The sequence below is a fragment of the Asparagus officinalis genome, chromosome 7 (genome assembly GCF_001876935.1).
Source record: "Asparagus officinalis chromosome 7, Aspof.V1, whole genome shotgun sequence".
NCBI classification, from domain to species: Eukaryota; Viridiplantae; Streptophyta; class Magnoliopsida; order Asparagales; family Asparagaceae; genus Asparagus; species Asparagus officinalis.
The window spans coordinates 149,056,428-149,079,192 of NC_033800.1; the positions used below are offsets into that span (position 1 = coordinate 149,056,428).

Here is a 22,765-nt window from a genome sequence, read left to right on the forward strand (position 1 = left end):
AATTTTCAAAACAGCCTCAAACCAGGTTTTAATTTTAAAAACCAACCCATTTGTTTTTTACCAAAATCGATCCACTTTTTACCACGTCAGCTTAATCTCATTTCCTAAATAGTCGGGGTTACCAACCCCGACTATTTAGGACATAAAAAATCAGGTTTAAGACTTCTAATTGGGATTTAACAACTTTCTAAACAGTCAGGGTTACCAACCCCGACTGTTTAGGAATAATATTAAGCTGACGTGACAAAAAATGAGTCGATTTTAGTATAAAAAAAAGTGGGTCGGTTTTTAAAATTAAAACCTGGCTTGAGGTTATTTTGAAAATTTCTTCTATTGCTTTTATACTAAAGTAATTTGATTCCACGAAGACGAGAGCTTGTAGCTACAAGAATGCACAGTGACCCCATCCAATTTATAAAAAAGTGTCAACTTCATGACAATTTCCAGTACATTTCACCTCACTTCCTGATACAACAACTAGTAAAAAAGACGGCATTCACATATCTATTAAAAAATTTCTGCTGGTAGATCAACGGCCGCAACCATTCTCTCTATGCTTCAGGGTCAGTGAAGTAAACAGGGCTGTCAATTTCTTCCATGGTAGCAGAAGCAAAAGAGTCCATAGACTCACTGCTCGATAACGAGCTACAGGGGGTATCATCATCAGAATCAGATATATCGTCGTGAATAATTATATGCCCATCATTTTCGGGTTCTGAAGATTCAGATCCAGATGTTCCTAATAGGAGCTTGCTGATTGCAGCCTTTGCAGTATCGACAAACCACTCATCCTCTGGTAGTGCACTGAAGTGAAGTTTAACATTAACACCAGCAACAACAAATTCTTTATCCTTGTTAAGAGTATAAATTTATAACCCTTAACCCTTATCACAACTTCGGAGTTGTGGACCTTGTGGCGCAGTGGCAAGGTCCGGTCCATTCAAGTTGGTATCGAAGCAAACTAAGTTCAATTCCAAGCCACGAAATTGATTAAAGGAAAATGATATCGGTCCGAGAGCACATGCTTCGGTCCGAGAGCACATGCTTCGGTCCATTAAAGAACCCTCGACCTGTGGGGGCTTGTTATAGTATAAAATACAACCCTCAACCCTCACCACAACTTGAGTTCTGGCGCAACGGCAGGGTACTTGAAGAATCCTACGGGTCGACTGCATGAATCTTATTCTTCCATTCGGTTCTTTTGAAGGCTATTTACTTCACTACATTACTACATTAATCATTATCATATCCTTCTTAACTGATTCTAGAAAGAAAAAATTAATGCCCACCTCTACTCCTTCCCCATTAACTAAATAAAATTTAATTAACACTAGAAAATGAAGCTCAAAATTATTTAAAATTATTCCAAATTGAATAACAAAACAGATGGACGGATGGAGTATGTACCTTTGAGGATCTATGCCTCTAGCAGAGAAGGTCCCAATTGCACGTGTTATAATAGCTGATACAAGTTGATGTACACTTCTTGAGGAGTATCCCCCACAAACCGCAATCTCAACGATGAAGTGCATATCAAGAATCAGCTGAAAAAAACAAGAGTCAAAAACAGTGACAGGTCAAAGATGTTCTAGTAAACAGACATAAATGACTAACAAATTATTGGCTGTAAGTTTCACAAAACTAGCCTGAACTTTGAGGGTTATGTACATAACTACAGTAGGCTTTCTTCAGTAAACTATATGCCTGTCAGCAGTAGTAAACTATAAGTTGACCCCCGCATGTTCTGGGCAATTTACCCTCATGTACTTTATTTTTAGTGATAGTTTAGACCTTGTATCCAAGTCCTTAACGCTGTCAGCAACAATTTCTAATGGTCCTTTGTGTTTTCTCCGGTTTGGAAAGTTCATGGTAGTTTTCACTAATAAAGAAAAAAAAATTATGGTGGTTTTGTGCAAACCTTCAAAGTTCATGTTAATTTTGTGCGCAAATGAGAGAAAATTAATTTTCTCAGTTCAAAAATATTGCATTTCGTTCCTCATAATAGTAACACATTAATTTGAACAACTAACAAATCAAAAGGATGGGGAGAAGGTGTCAAGGTCTTTACCTGCTGTAACCCAGAAGGCTGGAGCTCAACAGAATCATCTTCAAACACATCCCAGAACTCCTGCTCCTCTGAAAGCCACATGACCACAGTCTCTGTTAGCCTGGAAAGCAAAGTTTTCTGTATCTTTTCTTTCCCCAACAGGACATTACCAGCAACACTTGCTAGTTGCTGTAACCTTGCAAATAGTGCCTGCAGCATTGAAATGAAAAAATGTCAATTATGAACACAAGAATGTACAAAGATTATCCTGTTCAAATATATAGAAAAAGGGAAACTGGAGAGCTTCGAAGAGTTGTGAACACTGAAATTAATACTTTATATATGTGAAACTATTGATGTATAATAATCATAGATTAGATGCGTGAAATATTTAGAAAGATCAAGCAAAAGGAACCACCTGAAATGGCAATGAAGGCAAAGGGTCAGTATCCCAAAAAAGGTCCTCTCCTTTTCCCTCCAAATACATTCGAGCATCTAACCTTGCTTTATCTTCTCTTGAGTAAATAAAAGTTAAGACATACTGCCGACAAAAATAATCTCTGAGCTTGTCCAATGAATGCTGGAGATGTCGCCTCCAATCTTTGTACTCTACACTACTAATGGCAACTGGACTGATGCAATCGGGCCCACTCCCCTCTTCCCTGTTTTCACTTTGTGGGTTGAAAATTTTGGCTACAGCCATCGGCAACAGTTCATCAGCTACAGTAAATGCAGTCCCTATTAGTGCAAGTTGTTGAGCATCAGTTTCAGCTCTCAATTCTGTAGTCTCTTTCGGATCAGTAAGGTTATCATCTTCCGAAGAACTAGGTAGAGCTCTTATCAATTTTTCCACATATTTATCAAATAGCTGGAGCAGTCTGCTTAAAATTGTTCCCCCAAAATGCAATATTACTATTGGTGTCAGTGGCTCCAATATATCCTGCAAAAGGATTGGTTAATATGCCATACATAGAAAATTCAAATAGCCCTAATCAATCTATATTATACTGTCTTTGAGTAATTTGAACTTATTTAGGAGAGTAGTGTAAGTCCATTTATGTACATTTAGATTCTTCCAAATTCATATGTGTTGTGTTAACATAAAGACCTGAACATAATAAAGATAATCAATCCTCAGCAATGATTTAAAAATCGGCCGATATTATAGAAATATCGGCGATATATCGAGTTTTGACCCCTTCCGATACGATTTTTGGGAGAAAAAAATTCGGTTATCGTTTTCACCCGATTTTGGCCGATATATCGGCAAAAATCCGATAAATAGGCCGATTTTTCAGCCGATGAATAGGCCGATTTCTTGGGGGGGAAACAACTGCTTCATCGTTCACCCCAAACCCTAATATCACAATTAAGAAGCAAGTTTTAACAATTGATTAGTGATCTAAACATGAGTTATTTACATTTTAGTATGTTTATACTTCATTAAGTGTGATCTGAATCGTAGATTACATTTTAGAACATCATATTGTATATAAAAATATGACACTCCGATTTTTACTACTTATCCTTGATATATCCTCGATAACCGGGATCCGATATGAATTTTGACCGTCCGATTTATTTCCAATAACTAATTTCTAAAACCTTGATCCTCAAGGCACAAAGTAATTAATATAAATTGGCCATCATACTGAATTGTTATTGATAGGGAATTAGAAGTTATACCATCACAGTGCAAGTGGCTTGTTGCATGACTAGAGGTTACTCATCTGAGTTATTTATCATGATCATAGATATGGTTTTCATTATATTTCATTATGATGAGGACTGTTATGATGTTTTTAGTCGCCAAATTATGACCTCTTGCCAACAACATGCAAATATTCCCCGTCACGCATCATTCAGTCAACTCAACACTTAGGATATTCAGAGTCCCGACCTAACCGATTCGCTGAGTCGACATCTCGCTAGGTCGATCCGAATGACGATACTTATCAGCCTTCTCATCAAAGACGACTCACTACGAGTCCACTCAACTGGTTAATTACCTGGCGTCTCGCTAGATCGATTCGAAAGGCATTATTTCTCGACACCCGTCGATATAAGTCAAAAGGCAACTTCGACCTTGAACCCCCCGCTGACAACGTGTCGACATCACATTAAATGATTGGCAAGCACCATCATTTCTCCATCCCGACACTATTTATGACACATCAAATCACGCCAGCTTCATGCGCCGCCTATCCCATCTCATTAATACTGAAGTAACAACGCTCATTTCGTGACCACTCCACAGCTGACACGCGTAAGGTCGACGCTGACTCAGCTGCCAACTCAGACTCGACGGGGAAAAATTAAAATACCCCTATTGCATGGTTATAAGAGGGACAACTATTCCCAATGTGAAGGTAAGCAAATTCTCAAAAAATTTCTCTATTATACTGCACTAGAGAACTTGCATAGTTCACCATTTTCTCACTCAAGTACATCACTGACTTGATCGTCGGAGAAACAACGGGGGAACTAGTCCTCGTTCCCTCACGAGTTGTTACACGTGCAGGGAAGAAGCAACTCAACTCAAAACCAGATATTCGAAGAAGTTAACAGCTCCTACTCAATCTCACCCCCACTACATCATCTGTGTGATTATTAACATCAACAAGGACTAAGCAAGATCTTCACACACAAGCTAAATAGTGAGGCACAAAGATTAAAAAAAGTTTACTTTGCTAATGTGAACTACTATCGGCTCCCTGGTGGGCAAAAACTAGCATATATGGAGAAACTGAGAAAATAATTACTTACTTTGACTATGGACATAAACTTCTTTCCACTGCCCGTAGACATGATATCTGACAATGCAGCAAGAGAACTTGGAGAGCCTGGTGGAGGGGACAGTTGCACTATGTCACCGTTTCTTTCCAAGTCAGCAACCTTTCTTCTTGCTCGCCTGAAGTTCATATCAAGTACTTCTTCCATATACGGACGTAAGAGCACCATAAGTAACTTAGAAAATTTCAGGCCCTGTGACTCGAGAAACGAACAATGACTAAAACTAGCCTGAACACATGTACTCGCAGATCTCAAGGCAGCAGCGGACTCAACAGGAGGAGCATTTTCTTTCACTAAACGAACAAAAGTTTCTATCTCATACTCAGCCCACTGTATAATACGATTTGTATATGGAGGCCCTTCACCAAATAATGTGTTAGATTCTTTTGTAGCAACAGAAATTGTTGAGAAAACAAGCTGTGAAAGCTTTGCTGTGTATGTTTCCAAGTAAACTGAACATGAAGGAAGAAAGTCCTCGATACTTTTCTGAAGTCGGTAGCTGTATGCTTTAAGCAACAACTGATGGGCCAGAGAAGCTTTACCAAGTTTAAGTAAACCTGATAAAGCCTTCTTTAGCTCAGCAATGCTCACAAATGGTTGCTGTGAAATCCCAACTAGCAAATCCGCAAGCATTTCCTTTCTTTTTAAAAATGCTGACTTATATGGAGAAATTTCAGGAGATGGATCTTCCCCCAGGTCATTCAACTCAGGGGAGCTTCGTTCTTCTGTGTCTAAAGCTAATAATGCTTCTTCTACTTTGCGCTCAGCCAACAAAATATCCACTGTTTCCAAAAAAGTTACTTTTTTGTCATCCACTTCTCCATGCAAGAGTTCATCAATTTCAGAGAGTTGAAGATCATCATTGACATCAACTTCATCAATATTACATTTGTTCCACACTTCTAACTCTCGACAAACACCACTCATCAAATCTTTTACAAGGATTCCCTGAGCAGACACATGTTTCTGCAGTTCAATTAATTCCTGCTCCATTTCCATAACCTCCTCGGATATTCTTCAAACAGTTAATACAAAAGCGATAACCACAAAATATATGCACCATGAGGAAACAAAAGGATATGAAACTATTATAAAGCTGAAGATAATACTGCTTGATTAGCTACAGAGTAAAAAGAGAATAAATTTTCTCGGCTATTACCTGAGGAAGGCCACATATTTTGATTGCATGTTGCCAGATAAATTTTCGACCGCATCCTTTAAATCCAGAAGCTCGGAACACAGTTTTCTGATCCCCTATATTCGGTAAGCAAGCCAAGAGTGATCATGGCACACATTATGTGAAAGTGGCATTGATCGACGAATTAGTTACGATAACATAGTGTCCAAAAATTGAAAGGCAAATAGTTGAAGTATTTGAGATAAGGAGACAAGTAGAAAAATATGGATTTTTTTTTGCATTTTCTTTTCTTTATTCAGCTAGCTAATTTTTTGGGGAATCTAGGGTTTGAATGTGGGAACCTAGGTAGCTAGCTAATTTTTCATATTTCTGCCATCAGAAGTATAAAATCATAGCAAAATAACTAAGCCAAGTTCTTCAATACAACTCAACAACAATTCATTCAAGCAAACCCAATAAAGAACTAGCTGTTAAGAAATGATGGGTTGTGACTTTGCTCATCCAAAATAAACTCAACATATAAAAACCCGCAAAAAAAAGAGAAAATACCCAAAACCCAGATTAGGGTTCTAACATTCAAATTATGTCACAAATGAAAAATTAACCCCATAATTCGACCAACCCATCACATCAACAGGATCCATGGAAGAGGGCTTGCAAGCTTACATTAGGTAGCACCACAGAAATTAAAGCAAACCCATAAATTTACACTTGATAAGTTGCTAATAAGCTTTTTTAAAAAAGTGTAAGAATAGTGAAAAAAAAGGAAGAACCTTTTCAGTGTCAGATTGGTAAATGGAGTTGATGCTGGATTGGGGAGTGATCCATTCATGGGTTTGGAAATCATCTTCTTCTTCACTGCTCTCCATTCTTTGCTCCTCTCTCCTCTCTCTCTCTCTCTCTCTCTAAAATTTCTCTGCTTTCTGCTCACTTTCTCACTCTACCTTTGATTTTTTGGGAATTTGGCAGGTGAACTTTTTGGACTGAAGAAAACCCGTTCTATTTGTGAATGTGGTCACTTTTGGGTCATTATTCTGTTGGTGCATTGCTTTAAAAAAAATAGTATTCCTTTCAAATTTTTTATTACCAGGGGCCCACGAAATTTCTTTGAATTTACCAGCCCAATAAAACTTGCCCAAAGCCCAAGGCCAATTTTAAATTATCAACTTTATATATATTATTGTTTAATGTTTACTTGCATGTATTGATTAAAACACCCTTAGAATTTAATACAAAAGATCACCAAAGGGATAATAAAGCTGTAAAATTATCAGTGTAGAGTCCAAATAAAACAATATGAAAGCATCACTGGGGCAAAATTTCTAGTTCCGCCACTGCATATGTGTGTGTATATTGTTACGTTTTCTAGAATTACATATATTATTTCTTTACAATTTTCCTTTTTCAGATATGTTTTTGACGTTTTTCATACATATTATTAACTTTAGATTTCGATAAATGTCATGAGCAATGAGTTTGCTTCGCGTGGCTATTTTCAAACTGAACTGATAAAACTTTTTTTTAGGGGGTGTTTTGGTTGCACAATTTTATAGAAAAATTTTCTTAAAATATCTGACAATAGCAATTCTGTAATTAAAAAATTTCTGTAGATTTCCGTAAACTATGTTTGGTTCAAAAAAAATTACAGAAATGTTTTCTGTAAAGTACAAAAAAATATCAAAATTTACAGAAATCAATTTCCTCTCAAAATGAGCGAAAAATCACCCAGAAATCTGACACCACATTGACACTTTTTTATAAATTTAATATTTTTCTATAAATTTAAGGGTGTTTGGTTCAATTTCTACAAATTATAGGAAATCTTGCTATTTTTTATAAAGTTATGGGTTATTTTCTTGTTTTGAACAAAACAAGCAAAGTAAAAAAAACAAAAAACTTGGTACTTTTTGACTTCTCAAAACTTTTCCTGTAATTTTTTTAAGAAAAAAATACAAAGAAATTATATTTTGAGTGAAAATATTTACTATAATTTGTAGAAATTAAACAAAACACCCTCTTATGCTCTTATAATTACTGCATTCGTTAATATATATATAATTATATTTTGAGTGAAAATATTTACTATAATTTGTAGAAATTAAACAAAACACCCTCTTATGCTCTTATAATTACTGCATTCGTTAATATATATATAAATTTTTATAACCCACTTGAACCCGGACATTTTCTCCTTTACAAACAACCCCCCTCTCTCCCCAAATCTCCACTCACCCGGCCCTTTAACAACAATCTCTCTAGCTTTCTCCCTCTGGAATATTACTCCGATAACACTGAAATTAATACTTTATATATGTGAAACTATTGATGTATAATAATCATAGATTAGATGCGTGAAATATTTAGAAAGATCAAGCAAAAGGAACCACCTGAAATGGCAATGAAGGCAAAGGGTCAGTATCCCAAAAAAGGTCCTCTCCTTTTCCCTCCAAATACATTCGAGCATCTAACCTTGCTTTATCTTCTCTTGAGTAAATAAAAGTTAAGACATACTGCCGACAAAAATAATCTCTGAGCTTGTCCAATGAATGCTGGAGATGTCGCCTCCAATCTTTGTACTCTACACTACTAATGGCAACTGGACTGATGCAATCGGGCCCACTCCCCTCTTCCCTGTTTTCACTTTGTGGGTTGAAAATTTTGGCTACAGCCATCGGCAACAGTTCATCAGCTACAGTAAATGCAGTCCCTATTAGTGCAAGTTGTTGAGCATCAGTTTCAGCTCTCAATTCTGTAGTCTCTTTCGGATCAGTAAGGTTATCATCTTCCGAAGAACTAGGTAGAGCTCTTATCAATTTTTCCACATATTTATCAAATAGCTGGAGCAGTCTGCTTAAAATTGTTCCCCCAAAATGCAATATTACTATTGGTGTCAGTGGCTCCAATATATCCTGCAAAAGGATTGGTTAATATGCCATACATAGAAAATTCAAATAGCCCTAATCAATCTATATTATACTGTCTTTGAGTAATTTGAACTTATTTAGGAGAGTAGTGTAAGTCCATTTATGTACATTTAGATTCTTCCAAATTCATATGTGTTGTGTTAACATAAAGACCTGAACATAATAAAGATAATCAATCCTCAGCAATGATTTAAAAATCGGCCGATATTATAGAAATATCGGCGATATATCGAGTTTTGACCCCTTCCGATACGATTTTTGGGAGAAAAAAATTCGGTTATCGTTTTCACCCGATTTTGGCCGATATATCGGCAAAAATCCGATAAATAGGCCGATTTTTCAGCCGATGAATAGGCCGATTTCTTGGGGGGGAAACAACTGCTTCATCGTTCACCCCAAACCCTAATATCACAATTAAGAAGCAAGTTTTAACAATTGATTAGTGATCTAAACATGAGTTATTTACATTTTAGTATGTTTATACTTCATTAAGTGTGATCTGAATCGTAGATTACATTTTAGAACATCATATTGTATATAAAAATATGACACTCCGATTTTTACTACTTATCCTTGATATATCCTCGATAACCGGGATCCGATATGAATTTTGACCGTCCGATTTATTTCCAATAACTAATTTCTAAAACCTTGATCCTCAAGGCACAAAGTAATTAATATAAATTGGCCATCATACTGAATTGTTATTGATAGGGAATTAGAAGTTATACCATCACAGTGCAAGTGGCTTGTTGCATGACTAGAGGTTACTCATCTGAGTTATTTATCATGATCATAGATATGGTTTTCATTATATTTCATTATGATGAGGACTGTTATGATGTTTTTAGTCGCCAAATTATGACCTCTTGCCAACAACATGCAAATATTCCCCGTCACGCATCATTCAGTCAACTCAACACTTAGGATATTCAGAGTCCCGACCTAACCGATTCGCTGAGTCGACATCTCGCTAGGTCGATCCGAATGACGATACTTATCAGCCTTCTCATCAAAGACGACTCACTACGAGTCCACTCAACTGGTTAATTACCTGGCGTCTCGCTAGATCGATTCGAAAGGCATTATTTCTCGACACCCGTCGATATAAGTCAAAAGGCAACTTCGACCTTGAACCCCCCGCTGACAACGTGTCGACATCACATTAAATGATTGGCAAGCACCATCATTTCTCCATCCCGACACTATTTATGACACATCAAATCACGCCAGCTTCATGCGCCGCCTATCCCATCTCATTAATACTGAAGTAACAACGCTCATTTCGTGACCACTCCACAGCTGACACGCGTAAGGTCGACGCTGACTCAGCTGCCAACTCAGACTCGACGGGGAAAAATTAAAATACCCCTATTGCATGGTTATAAGAGGGACAACTATTCCCAATGTGAAGGTAAGCAAATTCTCAAAAAATTTCTCTATTATACTGCACTAGAGAACTTGCATAGTTCACCATTTTCTCACTCAAGTACATCACTGACTTGATCGTCGGAGAAACAACGGGGGAACTAGTCCTCGTTCCCTCACGAGTTGTTACACGTGCAGGGAAGAAGCAACTCAACTCAAAACCAGATATTCGAAGAAGTTAACAGCTCCTACTCAATCTCACCCCCACTACATCATCTGTGTGATTATTAACATCAACAAGGACTAAGCAAGATCTTCACACACAAGCTAAATAGTGAGGCACAAAGATTAAAAAAAGTTTACTTTGCTAATGTGAACTACTATCGGCTCCCTGGTGGGCAAAAACTAGCATATATGGAGAAACTGAGAAAATAATTACTTACTTTGACTATGGACATAAACTTCTTTCCACTGCCCGTAGACATGATATCTGACAATGCAGCAAGAGAACTTGGAGAGCCTGGTGGAGGGGACAGTTGCACTATGTCACCGTTTCTTTCCAAGTCAGCAACCTTTCTTCTTGCTCGCCTGAAGTTCATATCAAGTACTTCTTCCATATACGGACGTAAGAGCACCATAAGTAACTTAGAAAATTTCAGGCCCTGTGACTCGAGAAACGAACAATGACTAAAACTAGCCTGAACACATGTACTCGCAGATCTCAAGGCAGCAGCGGACTCAACAGGAGGAGCATTTTCTTTCACTAAACGAACAAAAGTTTCTATCTCATACTCAGCCCACTGTATAATACGATTTGTATATGGAGGCCCTTCACCAAATAATGTGTTAGATTCTTTTGTAGCAACAGAAATTGTTGAGAAAACAAGCTGTGAAAGCTTTGCTGTGTATGTTTCCAAGTAAACTGAACATGAAGGAAGAAAGTCCTCGATACTTTTCTGAAGTCGGTAGCTGTATGCTTTAAGCAACAACTGATGGGCCAGAGAAGCTTTACCAAGTTTAAGTAAACCTGATAAAGCCTTCTTTAGCTCAGCAATGCTCACAAATGGTTGCTGTGAAATCCCAACTAGCAAATCCGCAAGCATTTCCTTTCTTTTTAAAAATGCTGACTTATATGGAGAAATTTCAGGAGATGGATCTTCCCCCAGGTCATTCAACTCAGGGGAGCTTCGTTCTTCTGTGTCTAAAGCTAATAATGCTTCTTCTACTTTGCGCTCAGCCAACAAAATATCCACTGTTTCCAAAAAAGTTACTTTTTTGTCATCCACTTCTCCATGCAAGAGTTCATCAATTTCAGAGAGTTGAAGATCATCATTGACATCAACTTCATCAATATTACATTTGTTCCACACTTCTAACTCTCGACAAACACCACTCATCAAATCTTTTACAAGGATTCCCTGAGCAGACACATGTTTCTGCAGTTCAATTAATTCCTGCTCCATTTCCATAACCTCCTCGGATATTCTTCAAACAGTTAATACAAAAGCGATAACCACAAAATATATGCACCATGAGGAAACAAAAGGATATGAAACTATTATAAAGCTGAAGATAATACTGCTTGATTAGCTACAGAGTAAAAAGAGAATAAATTTTCTCGGCTATTACCTGAGGAAGGCCACATATTTTGATTGCATGTTGCCAGATAAATTTTCGACCGCATCCTTTAAATCCAGAAGCTCGGAACACAGTTTTCTGATCCCCTATATTCGGTAAGCAAGCCAAGAGTGATCATGGCACACATTATGTGAAAGTGGCATTGATCGACGAATTAGTTACGATAACATAGTGTCCAAAAATTGAAAGGCAAATAGTTGAAGTATTTGAGATAAGGAGACAAGTAGAAAAATATGGATTTTTTTTTGCATTTTCTTTTCTTTATTCAGCTAGCTAATTTTTTGGGGAATCTAGGGTTTGAATGTGGGAACCTAGGTAGCTAGCTAATTTTTCATATTTCTGCCATCAGAAGTATAAAATCATAGCAAAATAACTAAGCCAAGTTCTTCAATACAACTCAACAACAATTCATTCAAGCAAACCCAATAAAGAACTAGCTGTTAAGAAATGATGGGTTGTGACTTTGCTCATCCAAAATAAACTCAACATATAAAAACCCGCAAAAAAAAGAGAAAATACCCAAAACCCAGATTAGGGTTCTAACATTCAAATTATGTCACAAATGAAAAATTAACCCCATAATTCGACCAACCCATCACATCAACAGGATCCATGGAAGAGGGCTTGCAAGCTTACATTAGGTAGCACCACAGAAATTAAAGCAAACCCATAAATTTACACTTGATAAGTTGCTAATAAGCTTTTTTAAAAAAGTGTAAGAATAGTGAAAAAAAAGGAAGAACCTTTTCAGTGTCAGATTGGTAAATGGAGTTGATGCTGGATTGGGGAGTGATCCATTCATGGGTTTGGAAATCATCTTCTTCTTCACTGCTCTCCATTCTTTGCTCCTCTCTCCTCTCTCTCTCTCTCTCTCTCTAAAATTTCTCTGCTTTCTGCTCACTTTCTCACTCTACCTTTGATTTTTTGGGAATTTGGCAGGTGAACTTTTTGGACTGAAGAAAACCCGTTCTATTTGTGAATGTGGTCACTTTTGGGTCATTATTCTGTTGGTGCATTGCTTTAAAAAAAATAGTATTCCTTTCAAATTTTTTATTACCAGGGGCCCACGAAATTTCTTTGAATTTACCAGCCCAATAAAACTTGCCCAAAGCCCAAGGCCAATTTTAAATTATCAACTTTATATATATTATTGTTTAATGTTTACTTGCATGTATTGATTAAAACACCCTTAGAATTTAATACAAAAGATCACCAAAGGGATAATAAAGCTGTAAAATTATCAGTGTAGAGTCCAAATAAAACAATATGAAAGCATCACTGGGGCAAAATTTCTAGTTCCGCCACTGCATATGTGTGTGTATATTGTTACGTTTTCTAGAATTACATATATTATTTCTTTACAATTTTCCTTTTTCAGATATGTTTTTGACGTTTTTCATACATATTATTAACTTTAGATTTCGATAAATGTCATGAGCAATGAGTTTGCTTCGCGTGGCTATTTTCAAACTGAACTGATAAAACTTTTTTTTAGGGGGTGTTTTGGTTGCACAATTTTATAGAAAAATTTTCTTAAAATATCTGACAATAGCAATTCTGTAATTAAAAAATTTCTGTAGATTTCCGTAAACTATGTTTGGTTCAAAAAAAATTACAGAAATGTTTTCTGTAAAGTACAAAAAAATATCAAAATTTACAGAAATCAATTTCCTCTCAAAATGAGCGAAAAATCACCCAGAAATCTGACACCACATTGACACTTTTTTATAAATTTAATATTTTTCTATAAATTTAAGGGTGTTTGGTTCAATTTCTACAAATTATAGGAAATCTTGCTATTTTTTATAAAGTTATGGGTTATTTTCTTGTTTTGAACAAAACAAGCAAAGTAAAAAAAACAAAAAACTTGGTACTTTTTGACTTCTCAAAACTTTTCCTGTAATTTTTTTAAGAAAAAAATACAAAGAAATTATATTTTAATTTTTATAACCCACTTGAACCCGGACATTTTCTCCTTTACAAACAACCCCCCTCTCTCCCCAAATCTCCACTCACCCGGCCCTTTAACAACAATCTCTCTAGCTTTCTCCCTCTGGAATATTACTCCGATGAAGGCAAAATTTTTATAACCCACTTGAACCCGGACATTTTCTCCTTTACAAACAACCCCCCTCTCTCCCCAAATCTCCACTCACCCGGCCCTTTAACAACAATCTCTCTAGCTTTCTCCCTCTGGAATATTACTCCGATGAAGGCAAAAGTGAAGGGGAGGTACGAAGCACACGAGAGCAACGCATCCGTCACCCTCTCCGTCAACCTCGGCCGAGACCTCGTCGTCAGAACCACCATGGCCAACGCCACCCTCACCCGTGGCCCCTCCCTCACCGGCCTCGAGCTCTCTCTCCACAACCCCAACTCCTTCAACCTCCGTTACGACGTACCAAAAAAAGTATTACTTCTTCCTCGTTGGAAGAAAATAACATACAATTAATTTTCTCTTTCTCTGAGAGTAAAAAGACGACAAAATGTTTTCGCTTAGGTCTATCTATCAAAATTATACTATAGAAATAACAAGTTTGAAAGTGTGACTTATGTTACATATATATTTACTATATATTTTCCTCTACACGTTACAGGACATAAGACTTCAATTCACGAACAAGATCACGTTAATGGACAAGACGGTACGTTTCGCTTACAACCATGCTCACAGAGAGAACCAAACATCGATTGAAGGATCAACGGCGTTTGATCAATCTAATCGGGTTCGGGTTTACTACGATTTTGGGTCGGGTAATTTGAAGGTGAAGTATGTTTATGCTTACGGGTTTATGGGGAGGACCACAGTGGAGCCTTGCTATGATGTTTGTAAGAATGCTTGGGGTTTTGCTTTGTTGAAAAAACTTGATGGAGGTGATTTTGTTAAGGCAACTTATAATGCTTCGGATAAAGATTTAGGATTGGAGTGGAAGAGGAAATCTAAAGGCAATGGATCTTTCAAGGTAAAATCGAATCCAGATATGTTTCTCTCTTTTATTTTCCTTTTTTTTAACAAACAGATTGAGGTTATCTCAAAGGAAAATAATAGGAGCACACCCCCAACCATACCCCTTCTCTCATATGCTACAGTGCACCGGGCCCCATATAGAATTTTAAAATTTAAAATCCCATGTGGGGCCTAGTATACTATAGCATATGAGAGAGGAGGGAGCGTGGTTTGTGATGTGGGTGGGGGGTATGCCCCTAGTGCCACCCTATCTCGAAATGGCCCAAACTTCTTGGCGGTTTTGTGAAATTCAACTTTTCCCCATGATTGTTGCATGAACGTGACATAATTTTCTTTTTTTGAAAATTAACTTCCTTCTGTCAAATGTGATTTATTTACACGGTTTCCGATTTACAAACGTATATATGCTCATTGTTGTCTATAATAATTTGCAGGAGTCCGTTAACCTTGTGAACAGCAATGTTGCTTTCAATTATCAACGTTTTAAAAAACATGAAGTTGTTTTTAATGTTGTTCTGTTTCTTTCTCCAGATCTCTGCGTCTCTCAATTTAACGGAGCAATGTAGAGTACCGAAGCTAAAAGCTGAGAGCACGTGGAACTACGAAATATGATTTGTGATGAAAATTAATCATGTCTTATATATTCGTCTACCAAGTTCTGTGTAGCCAAATTCTATTAATGAACGTAATCAATTATCACGGCGCGTAGATATATTCGTGTTTCGCATTGCGGTTTCTGACGCTCCGAAACACTTTTTTTTATTTTATTTTTATTTACGAGTACAAATTTAATGAGGCGATATTGGGGTGCGGATCCTATGAGAACCTTCGGTGTGGCGAGGTGAGGCGTTCTAATAGGAGTTGCACTCTCGATATTGCAGCTTGTTTGGCAAATAGTCAAAGTGTCTTATAAGTCATTTTTGAGGTGTTTGGCAAGCTGCTTATTTTGGCTTATACTGTTGTGCGCAGCGAAAATTTCGGCAGAGTTTCTGGTGCACAATAAGAGAGAAAGATCAATAAGAATTCCTGTTGTGCGCAGCGAAAATTTCGGCAGAGTTTCTGGTGCACAATAAGAGAGAAAGATCAATAAGAATTCATGTCTCACCAAGGAGCAGAGTTTCTGGTGCACAATAAGAGAGAAAGATCAATAAGAATTCATGTCTCACCAAGGAAACAAGAATGTGAAGCGAATATCTCAACAAAGTGAGATATCGGTTCTTCCTCTCATCAGTTCTAGGACTGATTTGTCGAGGGACCTAATAAACTATTACAATAACCACAAATACAAACAAACCAATTTTTACGTGGTTTGGCAAACTGCCTACGTCCACGAGGCAAGGAGGGGGGAGATCTACTATTAGAGAGGATATAATACAACTAGGATTTACAATCACTCAATCTAAACTCTCAAACAATCTCTCTCATACACACAAATATCTCTCAGTTTTTCTCTCAAAAGAAACAACCGCCGGAACAACACGCCGCCCAAAACTCACTTTTGCACGCTGCCTTTTCCAGCCTCTGCACGCCGCCAAAAATAAAAATTGCTGACTGCTACCCTCCTTCGCCCGCGAAACAAAAAACCCTATGTGCTCTTTTATAGCAGCGGAATCGGGTCTTGCAGCAGCACGCGGGTGGGCCCGTGAAGAGATTTCTCTGATCTCTTCACGCGTAAACAAGAGGCAACGTGATCTCATCACATCGGATGTGATCTCTTCACGTGGAATCCCCGTTGGCCTGGCTCTTAGGGCCTGTTTGTTTGCACGACTTCCAATACTTCCCTAAATGCTTATATGGCGCCTACGTGTCATCCTTACTTCCAAAATATTTTTCCAATCCTCAATACTCAGAAGTAGCTCGAAAGTAGTTGAAATGCTTATTAATTATGACATAAATAATTTTTTTTATTAATATTTCTTTTATTAGTTACTTCTAACAACTTTTCATTGATAAAATTACTTCCTAATAATATTTCCAAATGTTATCCAAACAAAAAAGTAAATGAAGAGGAAGAAGTTCTAATTCCATTACTTCTAAAAATATATGAAACAAACAAAAAAAAAATGTTATTTCTACTACTTTCTACTTCATAGCTTTGAAAGTTACTTCTATAACCTACTTCTTACTTCTAATACTTCCATTATCCAAACGGGCCCTTAGCCTCCCACTGGATCTCTTCAATCACGTCCTTTCACACTTCAACGTGGTTTTATCACGAGACGTGGGTGTGGCCATGTGGCCCCACAATCATGAATTCACATATACTTTGTTGAAATATAAGACGTGAGGTTTAACTATGTAAAATGTAAAAGACGCTTATACTCCTTTATGATTTCACAAAATTCAAGGCCTAATTTGATAACTCATCATCAAGCTCGTGTCTTTTTTGGTCATTTTGACAATATGATAGATTATAATCAATCTATTTGCCAAACACTTTGATCCTGAAAATTGATTATAAACCACTAAAATCACCAACCGTTGTAGATTATAATCCAAAACTTCTAAACATGGTCTAAAGTCCAATGATCTAACTAGTTTTAACTTGTGTGATGTGCTAAGCTTTATATTAAACTATATTGTAGATATATTATAATAAAAGTTTTTTTTTATATATTTGTCTCTTAAATCATAGGTATTTTGATATTAATCTCTCAAATCTTCATATTTTGACATTAGTCCCGTAAATATCATTAGTGCATCCATATTAGTCCCCACAAATTATCGGGAGTGTAATAATTAGGGGGGGGGGGGGGAATATTCTACAACTTTCAGTTAGACTGACCATTATACCCCTTGGAGTGTAAATCCAAACACGTTGTCAATTTAAGTTAGGGCGTGTTTGGTTATTTCCTAAAAAACAAAAAATAGAAATGAAAACCAAGAAATCTCAAAAAGTACAATTTCACATATTTTCATCCCTAAAACTCACCCACAATATCTAATAATATATTATTTTTATCCAACAACTCATCCATCAAATCTAATAAAATATTATTTTCATCCAACAACTCATCCATCACATCTAATAAAATATTATTTTCATCCACAACATCACTCAACTCATCTCATCTCATATTTAAAAATCACTCACATCATCCAATAAGATTGTGACAACTCATCTCATCTCATTAACATTTCATTTCTTTGTTTTCCTCCCAAAAATCTAGGAAAACAATTTCCTTAAGTGTGGGTCACATCATCCAATAATATAATGACAACTCATCTCATCTCATCTATTTTCTTAATTTTAAGAAATAACCAAACAAAAGAAAACAACCTAATACAAGAAATAGGTTTCTTATAATTCATGTTCTTATTTTTTCCGCCAAGCAAACAATATCAAAAAAAGTTTTCTAAAAAAATCACTCACATCATCCTATAATAAGGGGCTGTTTGGTTCGCTATTATAAGGGGTGGAAAACTAAGAAAACCCTCCACGTCAGATTTTTAGCCCTCCACGTCAGTTTTTGTGTTTCCATCCTTTTCTTTGTGCAACTTTGGTTCGCTCGGATGGAAGAGGGAAAACTCTGCTAAAATCGCCGCCAACTAAGATTTTTTTTCCTCTCCGGTTTCCTTCCCCAACCAAGTGAAATTGATGAAAACTCTGCCACGTCAGATTTTTTTCCTTCTCTGTTTTGTTTAGAAAAATTTTCCTTTTTTTTCTATGCGAACCAAACACAAGAAAAATAAATACATTGGTTTCCCACCATTTTTTATATGCGAACCAAAGCAAAACAATCTATTTCTTGGAAAAGTTTGGAAAACTCAAAACTTGTGTTTCTTTACATGGAATTGCATTTCCCTATATCAAGGAAACGAACCAAACAGCCCCTAAGGTGACAACTCATCTCATCTCATCTCTATTTCTTTGATTTCCTTCTTTTTTTAGCCAACCAAACAATCCTAAAACCTATTTTTCTTAGAAATAGGTTTCCTTTTCTTTGATTTCCCTCTTTTTTAGGCAAACAAACAACCCCTTATACCCATTTAGAAACCTCAACCCCATTTAATCACAAGCCAAACCCAACGCATTTCAACCCCTCATCTTTTTTACTTTCACCACATTGATTTCTAAACAATTTATCCACCTCAACCTATTTCCGCTGTCACAGGTTTCAAACAAGAAGAGGAATATCACACAAAATGTCTCCATATATTCATGAAATAATATTACAACCAACAACACTTTCATCAAAAGGGAAATAATAGCAAAATAACTGATAACTATATTACAACCAATGACACTTTCATCAAAAGGGAAAAAATATTTATGAAATAATACGAAAATTGTGTTGCATAGCGACAAATATATTGGTACCATATATTCATACAGACATACATAATTATTTAGGCGGGGATCTAATGCAAGCGATAATTCTTTTTATACAATAAGCTTAATATTTGTTTCAATTAAGTCAAAACTTTTTTTTATTTTTAAAGAAAAAAAAGCAATCTTTTGGAAAAGGGCATTCTCAACTTGCACCAATAATAAGGGCGAGATTTTTTTTAAAAAGACCGATTTTGCTAAATAATTAGCAAAATCGATAATTTTGTTAATTATTTAGCAAAATCGATATCTTTTTTGGCTAACAGGCTAAAAGGAGGACGATTTTAAAAAACGCTCAGCTCAGACAGACGGAACTACTAGTTGATTTTAAAAAACGCCCAGCAAAATCGGTCTTTTTTAAAAATTTCCCATAAAAGGGCATATATTGGCTTGAAAAAAATTTGGCGCTAAAACTTTTCATCCCTCCACATTTTCCCTCTAATTCTTGCCCTCTTTGCTTCCTTCCTCCCCCTCCCTCTTTCAGAGAAAAAACGAAACCCTAATTCCTTTGTGGAGATGGAGAGCATCGAGGACGATCTCGTCCTTCCGATCCCCGAGGATCCGCAATCGCCGATCCCCAAACCTAAGCTCAAACGCCTCAAGAAATCGTCAACGTCGTCGTCGTCAGCAGCAGCAGCAATCCCCGACTCGATTAGGGTTTCAGAGTCGCCGATCGTTCCGGATCGCGATTCGACCTCATCAGCCGACAAAGAAAGGGGTTTCGAGGACGATCTCGATCCGTTGTTCTCCGTTCCATCAGATGAGCCGGCTGTTCAAATTTCAGATTCTCCGATCACTGAATCGAGAGATCCTGACGGTGTAAAGAACTTTGAGGACGATCTTGATCCGTTGTTCTCGATGCCAGCTGCTGATGGAGGTGCTGAAACCCTAGATCTGGAGAGAGAAAGAGAAAGTGAAGAGAAAGATGACGGACTTAAGAATTCCGGAGGAATTGTAAGTGGAATGGAGAAGAAGTCAGTGAAGAAGCGGCTCAATTTAGATGAAGGAAGTGAGGAGATTTCAAAGAAGAAGAGGAAGAAGAGGAGTAAGGAACCTAAAGAGTCCGTTCGAGAAAAGAGGCGAACTGAAAAGGTTGTCTTTTTTCCCTCCCATTTTTTTATAAAAACGAAAAAAAGCTTCTTTATTCTTAGGGTTAATCCTAAGGTTATACGTTTGTTGTTTGACAGGAAAGAATGGTTCAGTTGGAGCAAATTCATGCTGAGTCTCAGCGGCTTTTGCGAGGTATTCAGGAAATTCTGCCATTTTATGTCATTTACCCCCTTTTCCTATGGTTTTCCTTGACGTTTCATCTTTTCAACAAATTTTTTGGGTGAAATTTATTGTTATTATGGAACCTAAAATCGTCATTTTGTCTTAGCTAGATACAGTTTTGATCTATAGCTCATTGTCACTTATTGTGTCTAAATATCAAATTGATTTGATTATTTCACTAACATTAAGTTTCTTCTGAACAAGAAACAAGAGATGCTTCATTTAAGCCCGTCCCGTTGGTTCAGAAGCCAATATCGTCTGTTTTAGAGAAGATAAGGCTTAGGAAGTTGGAAGTGCTGAAACAGTGAGTAATTTGGATTTATTATATGAGGTCAGAAAAGTTGGCGACATATATCAACATAAACTTTATTTACTGGTAATTGCAGAACTAGCATCCTTTGTCAATCTGACTCTGTTGAAGCCTCTGATTGTTCGGTTGATGAAATACAGAACTAGCATCCTTTGTCAATCTGACTCTGTTGAAGCCTCTGATTGTTCGGTTGATGAAATTGTTCAGAAGAACTCCTCGAACTCCTCTGTCAGGAATCAAAATGATTCAAGAGAGAATGCAGGGGATGCAGAAGTGGTGGGTTTTCTGAGGTTCATCTGTATGTTCGCTGATAGTTGATGATAAGAAGTCATTCTGAATTTAACTTTTTGTTGGTGATTTCATTATTTCAGGATGGCATTTCAGTCAGGTGTCGGAATAATTCAGGAGATGATATTAGGGATGCACCAATGGTGTGTTTTCTGAGCTTCACCTATAGTTTACAATTACAATTATTAAATATGAGAAGTCATTAACATTTAACATTTGACTAATGCCTTCGTTATTTTAGGATGATTTACCCCATGCCCAGGTTGCTGACAGTGATAGAAGTCCAAAGGATCCATGTGGAGGAATCCCCTGCAATAATGTAACTACCGTATCATCTCCGACTACTTATATGATTTAAACAATAACCTGAGAAGTCTATTCCAAGCTTGCAAGTTCTTTTTGTTTGTATCAATTAATCTTTTTTAGAGAATACTTCATATTTTCCATTTGATTAGTTCAAAATGAAAAATGGGTACTGCTGCTAATGAAATTTATCAAGTTGCCATCTAATTATTGGTAATGCCTAACTATGTAAACAACTCGATAATGGAAAAAACTTAACCAAGATATCTATGCTAGTGTCTTCTTTTCCAATTTAAATGAAGGCTTTTGCCTTGGAACTAAAAGACACATCTCCAACTCCCATTGATAAACCAAGTTCTGTTTTGATTCTTGGTGGATTGGGTTTCATTTCCTGGTATTTTGCTTTGTCAATTATTCTGTTTTACTGGATAAGAAATTCAATTCTCTATTTGATCACCTCAAAATGTAGAAGATATACTTGTGCTGTGATGCTATCCACTTAATAACCTTAAGCTATGCCTATGACAACTAGGTACATAAATTGGTCAAAGCAAACTTTTAAGCAGAGTGTCTAATACTTTTTAATATAAATGTAGGACCCAGAACCAAAAGATGCATCTCCAGCTCTGACTGCCAAAGCGCAAGTCTGTTGTAGCTATCGATACACTGAATTCCATTTTGTGGCTTATCAAGTTACTTAGATGTTTGTTTTGTTCTTTTCTGCAGGAAGCTACTTTCCGGTCCAAGTATGGAGATAACAACCAGTTAGATGATTTAGAAGAAACCTCAAGCCCCCCCTTGCCAGCCTCAGAGTTGAAACCTATACCTGATGATCTGTAAGTATTTGGACCTTCCTTCCCTTTCCCAATAAAGAGAAACAGCAGCGTTTATAAATGTAGTACTTCACATGTAATCAAATTTGTCAAACAAACACAAAATAAACTAGCTTCCATCACCTGTCAGAGTTGATCAGCGAAAATTGCTAAAGCAGGTTCTTGATCCACTTCTCATCTCCCAATCTTCCCCTCACTTCTTCTCTCCTCCCTTCCCTGTCCAGACAGTGTAGTGCAGTGGCAACACATTGAAATATAACTGTATGTAGGAGTGTAAATAGAGCAATGCCCTGGCATCCGACTCCAAACCTGAAATCTTAATGCCTGCCTATTTTGATATCTGAACAAATTATGAAAATGTTACCATATCTGAATTCTATAGGTATCTTCTGAATTTGGATAATATCCAAATCCACCAGACTGTATGGATAACTATGAACATAAATTAAAAGCAGCAAAATTTTCTAGATGAACTCTTCAAACTGATACAATGTCAAAACTTACAAATGAAGAGCATTTACATATTAATTAATCATTTGTCATGTTTATTACA

At 36.7% G+C, this 22,765-nt stretch overlaps 4 protein-coding genes across 6 annotated transcripts in view; 2 read left to right on the top strand and 2 right to left on the bottom strand.

Annotated features, from left to right (window-relative positions):
- On the bottom strand, positions 384 to 6,946 carry LOC109848463 (exocyst complex component EXO84C). Its single transcript, XM_020417967.1, has 7 exons — positions 6,752 to 6,946; positions 6,000 to 6,094; positions 4,814 to 5,855; positions 2,466 to 2,987; positions 2,069 to 2,257; positions 1,408 to 1,544; positions 384 to 804 (listed from the first exon to the last, which is right to left on the bottom strand). Exons 1-7 carry the CDS (start codon positions 6,845 to 6,847, stop codon positions 552 to 554), a joined length of 2,334 nt encoding a protein of 777 aa, XP_020273556.1. The 5' UTR covers positions 6,848 to 6,946; the 3' UTR covers positions 384 to 551.
- On the bottom strand, positions 8,333 to 12,861 carry LOC109849389 (exocyst complex component EXO84C-like). The gene is made up of 4 exons (XM_020419211.1): positions 12,652 to 12,861; positions 11,900 to 11,994; positions 10,714 to 11,755; positions 8,333 to 8,887 (listed from the first exon to the last, which is right to left on the bottom strand). Exons 1-4 carry the CDS (start codon positions 12,745 to 12,747, stop codon positions 8,348 to 8,350), a joined length of 1,773 nt encoding a protein of 590 aa, XP_020274800.1. The 5' UTR covers positions 12,748 to 12,861; the 3' UTR covers positions 8,333 to 8,347.
- Positions 13,927 to 15,552, top strand: LOC109850064 (outer envelope pore protein 24B, chloroplastic-like). 2 transcript variants are annotated; one of them, XM_020419984.1, is made up of 4 exons: positions 13,927 to 13,983; positions 14,124 to 14,318; positions 14,506 to 14,871; positions 15,408 to 15,552. In XM_020419984.1, the coding sequence occupies exons 1-4, from the start codon at positions 13,978 to 13,980 to the stop codon at positions 15,486 to 15,488; spliced, it is 648 nt and encodes a 215-aa protein (XP_020275573.1). In that variant the 5' UTR covers positions 13,927 to 13,977; the 3' UTR covers positions 15,489 to 15,552. The 2 variants fall into 2 exon arrangements, with proteins under 2 accessions (XP_020275573.1, XP_020275572.1); XM_020419983.1 differs by lacking the exon at positions 13,927 to 13,983 and having other exon boundaries at positions 14,070 to 14,318.
- Positions 19,626 to 22,765, top strand: part of LOC109849145 (uncharacterized protein DDB_G0283697) — a 7,400-nt gene continuing 4,260 nt past the window's right edge. The window contains exons 1-9 of one of the 2 annotated variants that reach the window (XM_020418955.1): positions 19,626 to 20,298; positions 20,394 to 20,448; positions 20,683 to 20,782; positions 20,865 to 20,922; positions 20,987 to 21,064; positions 21,160 to 21,219; positions 21,318 to 21,395; positions 21,976 to 22,023; positions 22,106 to 22,215. In XM_020418955.1, the coding sequence (XP_020274544.1) occupies positions 19,723 to 20,298; positions 20,394 to 20,448; positions 20,683 to 20,782; positions 20,865 to 20,922; positions 20,987 to 21,064; positions 21,160 to 21,219; positions 21,318 to 21,395; positions 21,976 to 22,023; positions 22,106 to 22,215 (1,163 nt within the window). In that variant the 5' untranslated portion in view covers positions 19,626 to 19,722. The remainder of the gene's footprint in view (positions 20,299 to 20,393; positions 20,449 to 20,682; positions 20,783 to 20,864; positions 20,923 to 20,986; positions 21,065 to 21,159; positions 21,220 to 21,317; positions 21,396 to 21,975; positions 22,024 to 22,105; positions 22,216 to 22,765) is intronic. The other variant, XM_020418956.1, reaches the window with a different exon arrangement.

What these genes read in the sequence shown, in the direction of transcription:
- LOC109848463 (XM_020417967.1), bottom strand. Translation starts at nt 6,847, where the DNA reads ATGGAGAGCAGTGAAGAAGAAGATGATTTCCAAACCCATGAATGGATC. An exon ending in AAATATGTGGCCTTCCTCAG is followed by an intron (nt 5,856 to 5,999) that starts GTAATAGCCGAG and finishes AACTGTTTGAAG; the next exon opens with AATATCCGAGGAGGTTATGG. An exon ending in AGCCTTCTGGGTTACAGCAG is followed by an intron (nt 1,545 to 2,068) that starts GTAAAGACCTTG and finishes TGTTTTTTTCAG; the next exon opens with CTGATTCTTGATATGCACTT.
- LOC109849389 (XM_020419211.1), bottom strand. Translation starts at nt 12,747, where the DNA reads ATGGAGAGCAGTGAAGAAGAAGATGATTTCCAAACCCATGAATGGATC. An exon ending in AAATATGTGGCCTTCCTCAG is followed by an intron (nt 11,756 to 11,899) that starts GTAATAGCCGAG and finishes AACTGTTTGAAG; the next exon opens with AATATCCGAGGAGGTTATGG. An exon ending in AGTTTATGTCCATAGTCAAA is followed by an intron (nt 8,888 to 10,713) that starts GTAAGTAATTAT and finishes ATCCTTTTGCAG; the next exon opens with GATATATTGGAGCCACTGAC.
- LOC109850064 (XM_020419984.1), top strand. An exon ending in GTTACGACGTACCAAAAAAA is followed by an intron (nt 14,319 to 14,505) that starts GTATTACTTCTT and finishes TACACGTTACAG; the next exon opens with GACATAAGACTTCAATTCAC. An exon ending in AAGGCAATGGATCTTTCAAG is followed by an intron (nt 14,872 to 15,407) that starts GTAAAATCGAAT and finishes TTCTTTCTCCAG; the next exon opens with ATCTCTGCGTCTCTCAATTT.